We start from the raw sequence: 13,032 nt of genomic DNA on the forward strand, positions 1-13,032 counted from the left end.
ACCATCATGCACTCTTTTTATGGTAAGATCCAAAACTTTGAAAATAATCCAATGAAATAATCCTGTTCTGTAGAAAACAAGTCCAAAATGTTAAACTCCCCCCCTCAAAATGCAAGGGAAAAAAATACAGCAACAAGAGTTAATTTATATTTTTGTGCATAAAAACAAAATGAGACATAATGAGAATCAATCAGGGTTATGCCTAGCGTTGCCACCTCTTGGTTGTCAAAATCCGGGAAGGGAAAAAAAGTTTCTGGAAGAAGAAAAAAAGTTTCTTTTCAGTCGGAACTGAAAAACTCTCTGCCTCCTTAATCTCGTTTAAAAGTATTTTTTGAGCTCCAGGAGCAAGCACACTCTCGCAGATACTTGTACATTTTGTTCTACCACAAGAAATCATTTTTGGCAAAGAGGAATCTGGAAATAGAGTGCTATACAATTTATGCAATCCTGACTATTAAAAGTGTGATAGTGCTTAATCCTATGATAGACTGAAATATTTTCAATTGCTGATATATTTTGTCCCATTCTTCTGAAGATTTCTTCATAAAAAAGTTCGAAACCGATAGCGAAGAATCTCTATTCAATATTAACTATTGTTAACTATTCAATATTAACTATTGTTATATAACTAAGTGTTTATTGCTTTGGGAATGTACAGTTAAAGCTCTAACATTCTCGTACTTAATATTAATCATTTTCCGACATACTTTACATTCTCCATTAAAGTTGTCTCTCTTCATAAGCTAATCAAATTGAGTTAACCACTTGTCTTGAAACGACGTCAAATATTTTGTCTTTTTTTTTGTGGTACTTGTTTACTCTCAGAATCAGAATCTTTTTTTTTACTAAACATTATAATGAAAGCATTTAAATTATTTCAAAATATGCACTTGTTTGTAGATAGCTAGCTAACTGCAGACTAAATGAAAGAATGGATTGAAAATGAGAGGGTGAGGGGAGATGAGATGAGAGCGCGTGCGCGTGACAGGTCAGCATGAAACCATGACTCGTCCCGTAAGCCACTTACCGCAGATCGCTGCTGCAATGAATGTGTACTAACATAGATGTTCTCTGGCTGCAGTGCGCAATCATGTGATTTTCGATGCTCTCAACTATTTCGTCTGTGCACATTGTCGTTATTTTCGAGAAACTTGATTTTCCGGGAGAGTAATATTTATTTTAAATTCCTTCTGGGAGCCGGGAGATTTTAATTTTCGGGACTCAATTCTGGGAGAATCCTAGAACTGCGGGAGAGGGGGGAACCCTAGTTATGCTAGATGAAAGCAAGATGTTATGAGGGGTTATTATATCATGCTTATCTATTATTGGTACTAGGTTATACTGCATGGTAATACTTTCATGTCAAATGGGAAAATACGTAAGTACAAAATATTATTTAAATAGCTTCATTAATTTCTTTTTGCCTATTCTATGAAAATCTCCGGCTATGCCATGCATGTAGTTACTGTTTTTTTAAGAGTAATTTTAATAATTGAAGGTAAATTATCTTTAAATGAATCACAGTTTCATTATCCTTTTTTTTTTTTTTTTTTTTGAGTGATATACGTACTTTCAATCATAACCAAAAACATTTTGTTACATCAAGTTTGGGGACGTTGGAAAAACGATTCTATTTAGACACAAAATCAGTTTCTGGTTGCTCAATAAATGTGATCTTCTAATAAATGGCTGACAGCCAAGTTCAGTCAAAGCAAATCCACACCTCCATGAAAAGTTACAGGTTTGTTGGTATAAAGCAGCAGGAACTGTAAGAAGCCAATTACAAGCAGCGGAAAATGAACAAGGATAATTTTGTGGACAAAAAAAGTGGAATCCATACATGTTGAAAGATTTTGGCATTTTTTTTTTCAAGTTGAGAAACAAGTAGGAAGGAATTATACTGTATCCCGTTCTGCTGAATTTACTTTGCAGAAGACTCCCAACAAAAGAAAAAGTGTATGTCAAAGAAATTTTAAAGGCCATAGTTGAACAGTATAGACCATTTATAAAAATTCAAATACTGGCCCTATAGAATTTTGTTCCTTTTTCTCATAAAATGGTTCTTTTTATTATCATTTAGATACTAAAAGAAAGCAAACTTTTTTAAATGCATTCATTTAAATGCACAGAACTATTGTTTACAGTTCTCCCCCCAAAAAAGAAAGGCTTAGAAACATATTACTCTTTGTCCATGGCATATCAAACTATTACTATTCTAATAAACTTTTTTTTAGGTTTTTACCTTGAAAAACATAGGGACAAAGTCAACTTATTTTGAATGATAACATTTAGTGCCTTGACTGAGATTAAAAGTCACAATGTAAAATATGATTCATACTGTATGATGAGTTTCCATTCATTTCCAGATGGAATTGACTGCTTATGGATGTAAAGGTAATTTTCTTTAGCTTGAATTTTTTTGTCTTTTCTGTGTTTTGAAGTTTTTTTTTTTTTTTTTTTTTTTTTTTTTTTTTTTTTGGAGGGAGGGGGTAATATTTTAAGTGCTGATCTTCATTAACTTGATTAACAACTGATTTTGATAACTTCATATTTTAAGCATTTTGACAGACAGAAATGTTTGCATTGCTGATGAATCTTCATTCAGCTATTTTCATAACCTGTTTTCTACTTCTTCAGACTCTTTCTCCGAAATTGTTAATGATGTGAGCATGTCCATTTTCTTTATACTGTTCTAAAAATCAGTAAATTATTGCTTTAATAATAGATTATTTTTGCAATGTTTAAACAAAGTAATTTTATTTCTTTTGAATTCACAATTATAAAAGCACACTGTTTCATTCTTGACAGTTTTCATTAAATAAGGTGCCATTTTATAGATAATTCCAGAATTTAAATGAAATTATCGTTTTGCAGTAAACAAACTGCTGTTGCTATTAACAATCTGAAAAATTTACCTATTTATCTTTATTACATCACATTTAGTTAATGTAGTTGACTCATTCTTATCTAACTTGCTCTTTATATAAGATAAAATAAACTACAGTACTCTTCTGTTCTGATGAGACTTGATGTATTACTTATATATTATAAAGCTTTAAATCCAAAGTAAGTAGCTTTGTCATAAATAATGTGTCAAGCAAAAAATTAAATTATTATCACATTTTAAATTCTAATGTAGATCAAAGAAGAACAAGATGACAGATAAAAAATGGTATTTTAAAATTAATAAGTATTACATGTCCTAGATATGTTAGCACTGTGGCTTGAAGCTCAACAAGATGTTAATTCCAACCTAGCATGCAATTATAACAACATATTTTTAAAAATTTTGCAATATTCAGGATTTGACACTGAAACACCTAAATATTTATAGTATTACATTTATACACATTTCATCCAAGAAAAAAAAGCAATATAATTTATTACAATATACTAATTGATTTAGTTTAACAAAATGATAGGTTTTTTAAAGAATAAGTATAATACTTTACAGCTGCGGCACGACAAGCTACATTTGCTTGATTCAAAGTAGTCATCTTATCAGGAGAATCAAAAGCATAGCATGGATTGTAAGAATAACGAGCTGTATCATTTTCTACAGGAACTTCATAAAACCTAAAAACATAAAAAAATTAATTAAGCTAATTACCACAGCAAAAATAAAGCAATGTAGAATATTTAAAGCATATTAAAATTTTAATATATAATCATATCTACAATTATCTACTAGAATAAATGAACAAGGCTGACAAACATAACATTTTGATATGTAAAATCAATTGTTTTCACTACCTGGAAACAAAAAGTTTTCTTGACTAAAGAAAACTTTCTAGTACAAAGTCTTTAATCTGGACATCCATAATCCAGACCTCAAAGCTAGAAACTATCAACGCATGCGCGTACAGTAGAATTCCAGAAATCCACAAAGCTTGGGACCAGAGGTTGTGCGGATTTTAGGATTTCAAGACAGAGAAGATAAATTATAATATTCAGACTAAATGTGCAAAATAAATAAGGCGTATTACAGGGTTTGTACACATTTCTGCACACGAAAATTAAGTACTTTTAAGGACCATTAATGAAAAAAATTAAGGACCTATAAGCAAATGGGAACTGAATAAATTCAATTAAAAATATTATCTATGTCGAAGTTCACTTTTGTAATACCATTTTAAAAATAAAATAGACCCATAAGTAGGATGTGTTACTATTAAGCATAATTAACACAATTATTAATAAGTTTGAGAATAAAATCAACTTTATGAAATTTATCAAGTAGCATTAAATATTTTTATTTGAAAGAAGATAAATGACATTTTATTTAGGTTTTACTAACAGTTAGCTTTATGCTGATTTTTTTTTTCATGTCTCATTTTTGTCACATACTTGCTCAGTCTATGGGTTTAGTAAATCGTAAATAGATTTTATGTCAAGTGGCATAGGTTATAACGAGAAGTAAACGAGAAGTAAAATCACAATCAGCATGATTCAAAACAAAAGAATGGCTGTTGTCGCCGCTCCTGCTTGTCTAGAGAGAGACCTGCTGATCAGAACAAACCTGAAAGGCTTGAATATAAGCACGGTTCGCAAGTTTTGAAAGTTAGCTGGGTTCTGTTTGACACAGTTAGTGTCATAGCTTCTTGAGTTGCAGGGGTTATAATTCAGTTAACATACTTTAAGGTCCTAATTATCCACTAAAGCACCAGAGGTGATATGTTGTTTTGCATTATTTTAAGTCTCATTAGATGCGAAGAATAGGTTTTACATGAATTTTTACATTTTGTTGTTTTATCTTAGTGACCACGATAAGGTTAACGAAAGTCAATAACTTGCTTTAAAATGCAGAGATAATTTTAAACGATAAACTTATAAGTAATAAAATTAGATATTAGATAACCTTAGTCATTATTAAATGTTATTTATTTTTTAACAATATTTGTTAAAAAAGCCCTATTAAAATCACAATCTAATAAAATTTCACAGTTGAAAATACATGTAATTTATGACATAGATTCTTAAGCAATAATAGGATAATTGCACATCAAAGGCTACAGAATATTTATGCTTTGTAAGCAACAACACTCAACAAAATATTTATGTGTCTCTTTAATTTAAAGACTCCCCAGACATTTTGCCTAATTTATGTCAATTTCCTTCACTTTAAGCAACTTTTCTAACAGTTAGAACTTTGTCTCAATATGCAAGACAATGTTCTTACTGTAATTTCTGCGTGTTTTATCTCCTAACCTGTCGAGCTCTCCAAAATGTACCTATGAGGGTTTACTTGATCTAATAAAAGTTACTTAGTCCAAAACCCTCCAGACAGATGTGAAGCAAATTATCGCTATGTCTAAAAGTAACTACAAAGTCAGACAAAGGTTTAAATAAGCTTCTTATTTAAAAAGAACTTAGAACATAAAGGCATGTTTTTATGCCAACAAAATCAATTACAGCTCATGGTGATGTAATTAAACAAGAAGAATCGAATTCAAACTAAAAATATGGACTAGTGATCAAAGACTATACAATTTAATTTCATTTTAAGTGGGCTCAGTAACTCAATCGTCATAATAAATTCAAATGTCAGCAGCGATAATGTAAAGACGAATAATTACAAATTATCAGAGCTGGCAGGAACTAATGCAGGGAGCAAGTGGAGGTTAGAAACACACTCTTGTCTTACACTCCAAAAACCTCAATTTGTAAACTGTCTAAGTGACTTGCATTCCGGTGAGAAAATAGAAATGGGAAATTATAGTACAGGCTGAAATTGTAAACAACTAGGTAATTTACATAATAATATCTATACATATCTTTGAAGAATAATTTCCCTTTTTCTTAATGCATTCAGTTTCTTTCTTCCACATTTCCTTTTCATTTTAGAATTTTTGAATTTACTAAAAGATTTCTGTTATTCTAAAAACACTAAATGTATTTAGCATGTATAGAGAAAGCTGCTAATTTTATTTCTATAGTAATATGAACATTCAGAAGAAATATGAAATATATATGGTAAAGTTCGGTTACAGAGCTGGTGTGACAGAATTTTTAGAATTTAGTGATACACCGAGGAACAAAATCTAGAAGTGGCAAAACTTTTAGAATTTGGAGCAGGCATTGAAAGCAAAATCTAGAAAGGTACTACTAAGCAGCAGAATTTAGGATCCACAGAGAATGCATCAGGTGGAAAATGCCTAGCGCCTGCTCTGTGTATGATGCATTAAGACATATTAGATGAATCTTTTAAATTGCAAGTTTTCAGTTTCTTCATTAATAAAAAAAATTACGTTCTATAACACCTGTACACGTGATAAGGTTGGAAGCATTTTTAACATTTTCCATGCTTTTGTCTAGTGAAAAGTACAGAAAATAAAGGGAAGATAAAAATATTAAGAAAAAGATTCTAGTATCAGAAGTAAAACATTCAACTATGATGTTTTCTTTGTCCTTCAGACGTTCTCCAAAAAGTAAGAAATTATGTATTAATACTATGGAGAAATTTTTCATTTCGTCACATTTTTCTCGAATCTTCTAGAACGACGGGTCTATAAATCTTGCCTTCAAATCTTTCCAACCTGCAATGTTTAAAATCCTAAACAAAAACTACCCCTACCAATTTAGTAACAGCAAAAAGCCAGAAATATTTCGAAAAAAAAAAAAAAAAAATCGGAGGGGGGGAAGTGTAAAATTAATTTTATAGAGAAAACTGACGCATATTCTGAGACAATTACATGGGACAACTCTTACCATGAAAACACTAAAAGGACATTTTTAATTAATTACATAGCTATTTTGCTAAGAACTATTTCATAAATTATGCTTTATAACATTATACCTTGCTTATTTTTCAAATTCAAAATATTGTATAATAAATAGCTAAAATGAACTTTATAATATGACAGCAAAAAATAAAAATGTGGTACTTACGTATTATCGCAACCAGGTTAGCGCTATTTGTAAGTGATGCTAAAGCAAAGTTTAAAGTTTGAAAAAATTAAACATTCAGCAGTAGTAGCAATAAAAGCTCCTTGAGATATATTGTGCAGACATTGAAGACAATAAAAATTTTTGAACTTAACCAATTTATTAACAATATAATAAATAATAAAAACACAGAAAATAAATTTCAACAATATCAGAGTCTTAGGAAAAATATAATATAACCATCATTCATCAAATAATATTTTTACCTGGTCTCCAAAACACTGCATCCTATACAAACAAAAATGTCCTAAACAGTAATTATGCGGCCTAAAAATGAAGCTGGCTACACATTCAATAAGTCCATAATCAATGGTCAAGAAAAACACCCGAAAATTTAAATGAAGTTCTTGACAGCACTTAAAACCGGCCTAACTCCGTTTGCACAAAGAATCGCCGCTCACGTGTTTTAAATTCCGCCTTCATTGAAGAACATGGATGCCGCCCACAGCAGTCGCTCATATAGTAGCCTCTGGAACCAAGGAACTTTATTCTGGAACAATCATTTTATGGATATGAACCAAGGAACTTTTTCCGGAACAATCATCTCGCGGATAGGCACCAAGGAACTTTATTCAGGAACAGCCATCCCGCAAGCCGGAACCAAGAAACTTTAATCACCGGACTGCATGCATCCTTCTGAAGGGGCTGGAAACCGCTCGCTCAAGAACTAGAAGGGAAGAGCCAATCGAAATCGAGTCAATGGCTAGGCGGCAATTAGTAGCCAACCGCTACTTTAACCGTCTCTGTTGGTAAATTGCCCTAAGGCATTGGTACTTAAGTTTTTAATTAAGGCGATTTACGCCGCGCCAACTAGGCGAAACTTGTCAAATTTTGTGAAATTTTGAGACTCCGAGCAAATCAGCTTACGCGTGCAATGAGAAATATTGGATATATTAATAATTATCAGGTTACCCAGATTGGAATAATTAAACTAATATCGCGATCTAAATGAAGAGAAATGGCACAACTGAGTGCAACAGATTAGCTAAACAAAATATTCAAATTCATTCTTTCTGTAAAACACAGATTGGACAGTGGTAGTCAGGTGGGGGTCACCCTCCCGTGAACTGTCCACAGCCAATGCATCTTGAAATAGTAGATATCACAATTCAGTGAAGTCTTGGTCTGAGAAATTAAACACTAAAGTTCTTGTACAACACTGAGGCACATGAGTTACTGAAACTATACACTATGTACATATAGGAACGGCGGTATTTGAGCGAAGTAGCAAATGGTGAAAAACATTTTACACTAGCAATAAATAATCAGAGCTTTGAAGATCCAGGTACACGGATCATGTCCATAAGTCCACAATATTACAAAGTCTCTGATATAACAATAAGAAGATTACGAAAATGACAAATATAAGATCAGTGCTTTGAAGATCCAGGTAAGGGAAGAGCCTTAGACTTAGATTTAGACTATAATTGACCGAGCTATTGCGAAGAGCAATGTTGCCGGTTCCAAAATTAAAGCCCAAGGGCGCTTGACATAAATAAATCCGGACGTGGAGAAAATCTCAGATGAGAAAACGGACATAAGGGGAAGAAGAGAAGTACAAAAAGGGGCAAGACAATCCAATCGGACAAGTTCGCAAAAGGTGACGAGCGATCATAGCTTTCAAGGAGGACCCAAGATGGACCACAATGGAAATCAATGATAACAATACGAGAAGATACACTACAGCAATAGTTCTAATGACAAATTCAAATATAATTAAACAACATCAATCAGTAGTGCTAAATACAACACAATACAAAACAACTATACAACACAATTTAAATACAATTATTCAACGAAGCAACAGAAGAACTTCAATCAAAATCAGATGCATTGGAAGTGTAAATAGCTAACAATTGAGGATCTAAGTGAAAAAGTTGTCGTCTCCTCCCATGAAGGTGTGAGCTGCAAGTGGTCTGACGCTTCTATCTTCGAAGAGAATTTCATAATTAAAAACTTGGGAGTAATTAACAAAGTCACATTGCACAGCTTTGTTGAAGAATTTTTCATTAGATCTTCTGATGTAATCTGGAATCGTCTCAAGTTTTAAGTCTCTGTGTAAAAGTTTATTGCGGATAAGATAGTGAGAATCAGTAATAATGCACAGAAATTTGTTTTGCACTACTTGTAATTGATGCAGTTGAGTTTGAGTGACCGTGTTCCAAGCAGGAGCAGCATAACAAAGTATCGGTCGAATGCAAGTGGTATATATATATGTTTTTTGGTATGCAAGCTAAGATTTGAATATTTTCCAATGACCGGGAGAAATCTGCATATTATGCCCATGGCTTTGCTCTTGACACTATTAATGTGATTAGACCATGTGAGCCTTTGGTTCAAAATAATTCCTAAGTATTTGGCCTTTGTGACCAGAAGAACAGCTTCCTGAAAAAGGTAGAGGTCTTTAAAAGCAATGTTTTTCTTAGTTTTGTTAAGAATTAAAAGTTGTGACTTGCTAGCATTGATTTTTACTCGCCAATTTGTGCACCAGTCTTCTACGGCATAGAGGTAATTTTGCATTTTTTCTATTGCATGATTAGCTTGAATGGATTTAATTGCAATCGCCGTATCGTCGGCATAACATGCTAACAGAGAGTAATTGTCCAAACCAGGGTGAGGAAAATCTGATATGTAGAAAAGATATAGTACTGGACCAAGAATACTTCCTTGTGGGACGCTGGATCTTATAGGTCTTGAATTGGATTTTTCATTTCCTTGAGCGACGAAGAAAGTGCGGTTTTGCAAAAAGGAGAAGATCAGAAGAATGAGCTCTCTAGGAAGTCCCAAGTTGATAAGCTTGAAGACGAGCCCCTCATGCCAGACGTGGTCAAAGGCTTTTGCCACATCCAGCATAAGGAGCGCAACACTTTGCTTGTTATGGAATGCAGATCCCACAAATTTTACAATTCTTACTAGTTGTCGAGTAGTACTGAGGTTTTTTCTGAATCCGTACTGATCATTAGGTAGCAGGTGAAGAAAAGGTTCCAATCTAGTGAGAATAAGTCTTTCATAAATTTTACCAAGGCTGGATAACAAACTGATAGGACGATAGCCATCAGGCTTGGTCACATCTTTACCCGGTTTGGGAAGAAGAAAGATCTTGGCTTGCTTCCAAGGATCAGGGAAATAGTTGAGAGCAAGACAAGCGTTGAGAATACTAGCGAATTTACTGATAAGTTTTCTAGGTAAGTTACGAAGCATTTTATTTGTAATTTGATCACTTCCAGGAGCTTTTTTGATGTTGAGATATTTAATAATAAGTAATTTCCATGGGAGAAGTAAGCCTTGGGATGTTATGAGCCGAAGAAGAATGAAGCCAGGAATACACATAGTTTTCGAGAACATCTTTAAAGGTCTGATTCATAGGCTCCATATTAGGAGTAAACTGCTTTTCCAGGTATTCAGCGAAAATATCGACTTTATCTTTAAGTGAGTAGGCAATTTTAGTATCCGTATGAATAGGTCTATTATTAATACTACATCTTTTAAGATTTTGAAGATACTTCCACAGAGAACCATCATTAATATTAAGTTTAGATATAAAATCTTCTCTTGTTTCCTTTTCAAAATCAGTGATAAGTTTCTTGATTCTTCTATTAAAAATATTGATTTCTCTTTTAAGGGCAGGGTCCCAGTTACGGTGCCAAAGCTTCAGCAATCGGTTTCTTTCTTTGATAATGTCTCTGATACTGCGAGGAAGTCGAATATTATTGTTAGTTAATTGAATGGTAACTGTAGCATCTCTGAAAGCTTTCAGTATACTGTCAGTGAAGATATGAATGGCAAGATCGATATCCTGCTTGGTAGAAAGTGAAGTGAAAATAGGAGGATGTTTGATTAAGATATTGTGAAAAGTAATCCAGTCAGTATTATTTCTGGTAAAGGAAGAGCCAGAGCGACGCGAGATACTTATAGCAGAAGTAGGAATGACGTCATCTCACGGCAACCAATCAGCTATCGCCACGAATCGGCTTTCCAGATGACGTAACATCACTTTCATTTTTGCATCTCAATTAGGTTGAAAACAGTCCATTCTCAACGCAAACAGTGGCAGCAAGAAAAAGAAGTAGAAGTAACTACTATATTACATTAAAATAAGAACTAAACTAAATAAACATTTCAAGGAGGAGAGATGATGCAGTAAAAGGTTTACAATAAGCTATATTTTCCAACAAATGCCCCCCACATCATCATCTCCGACCTGAAATAAAAACTGAATGCCAGTATCTTTACAAAATTCAAAACAAGAATAACTAAATATCACAATTTCTTCAATTCAGAAATTTTTAAGAAAATTTTCCGTTGGGATCATCTTATCCCATTATTTAAAAATTTACCATAACAAGAAAGTCCAACATGTTATAAAACAATACAAAGACATATGTATGATCATACACTCAATACATTTATGCAGGGCCCTGGTCACTCATACAACATTCTACACTATACAGTTTTACATTTACCTAATATCCATCACATATGACTTATAACATATTAGTTTCAAATAAACAAAACTCTTTATTTAAATACACACAAAAACAAATTTCATAAGAAAATTGTTCCACAAAATCTTATCAGATTATGCTTAGTCAGCGGTTTTGTCATAGGATCAGCCAGATTATCTTTACTTGGAACATATTTTAAATCAAAAATTTCCCTGTTCAATAGATCACGAACGAAAAATAGTTTCACATCTATATGTTTTGTCCTTGAGTTTTCAATGGGTGATTTTGTAAAACATATAGCAGCCATGTTATCAGCAAATAATATTGGCCTCAAAACATAGTTACTTGCAATTTTAAACTGAATGCATTCATCCAAAATATTTTTAAACCAAACTAATTCTTTTGCTGATTCAGTCATGGAGATAAATTCAGCCTCCATAGTAGACAAACTCACTCCCCTTTCTTTAAATGTATGCCAAGATACAGGTGATTCTCCCAACAAAGCTATTTGTCCACCAATAGACAGCATATCATCCCTGTTTGAAGCAAAATCTGAATCTGAATATATATTGAGCTTCAGTTCCTTGCATACCAGTTTAAGTTTGTGCTGTCTGGTATTGGAAACGTACCCTAAATGTTTAAGTAATCCTTCCCAGTGAAACTTACCAGGATTGCTTTGGAACTGAGAAAATATATTAACAGCATAAGCTATATCCGGACGAGTACGATTGCAAAGAAACGAGAGACATCCCAAAACATTTCTATAAGGATAATTCATCATTTCAGTCGTTTCTTCTTGTGTACTGGGACTTTGAGACTTTGAGTATTTCACACCTTTAACTATTGGAAGGGAAGTAATTTGTATTTTAAAAGACTTAAATCGATCAACTATGTCTTTTATATATAATTGCTGATGAATTAAAACACTATTGTTCTCATATTCAAATTCCACACCCAGAAGCTTTCTTGTTTTAACCAAAATTTTCAAATCGAAATGTGAACTCAGGACTTTTAATATCCTTTTGGCCTGAACTTCACTTTTTTCAAACACAACTATATCATCAACATAAACCAACAGAATGACAAAATCTTTAAAACGCTAGACACAATTGCACCACTCAAACTTGATAAACCCTAGGTTACATAGTGTTCTATCCAACTCGTAATACCATAATCGCCCACTCTGATGCAAACCATACAAGGCTCTATCTAAACGACATACAAAAGTTTCTTTATCTCGCTCTACAAAACCCTGAGGTTGGGACATGTAAATTTCCTCTGATAAAGGAGCGTAGAGATAGACACTTTTTACGTCGCATTGTATATTTGCCCATCCAAGGTGTGCAACCAAAAGGGAGAAAAAGAGCCTTATTACTGAAAAGTTGACTACAGGCAAGTAGGTTTCATCATAGATATCGTATTTAATTTGCCAATAACCCTGAGCCACTAAACGAGCTTTAAAACGAACAATGTTTCCAAATTCATCACGTTTAATGTTGAAAATCCACCTGCAACCTAGTGGAGTCTTGTCTTTAGGAAGTGGAACAAGATGCCATACCTTATGCTTTCGCATGTTGGCCATTTCCTCTTCCATTGCCTCTATCCATTTAAGCTTTTCTGTGGATTTCATTGCCTGGTTATA

At 33.1% G+C, this 13,032-nt stretch overlaps 1 protein-coding gene across 3 annotated transcripts in view; it reads right to left on the bottom strand.

Annotated features, from left to right (window-relative positions):
* Positions 1-13,032, bottom strand: part of LOC146998683 (uncharacterized) — a 57,657-nt gene that overhangs the window by 30,909 nt on the left and 13,716 nt on the right. For all 3 annotated transcript variants that reach the window (XM_085811580.1, XM_085811578.1, XM_085811579.1), the window contains one exon: positions 3,453-3,576. In XM_085811580.1, coding sequence (XP_085667706.1) covers positions 3,453-3,576 — 124 coding nt within the window. The remainder of the gene's footprint in view (positions 1-3,452; positions 3,577-13,032) is intronic.

This window comes from Stegodyphus dumicola, chromosome 2 (assembly GCF_044657685.1).
Source record: "Stegodyphus dumicola isolate Sdum_Otavi_A_Nest chromosome 2, ASM4465768v1".
NCBI classification, from domain to species: domain Eukaryota; kingdom Metazoa; phylum Arthropoda; class Arachnida; order Araneae; family Eresidae; genus Stegodyphus; species Stegodyphus dumicola.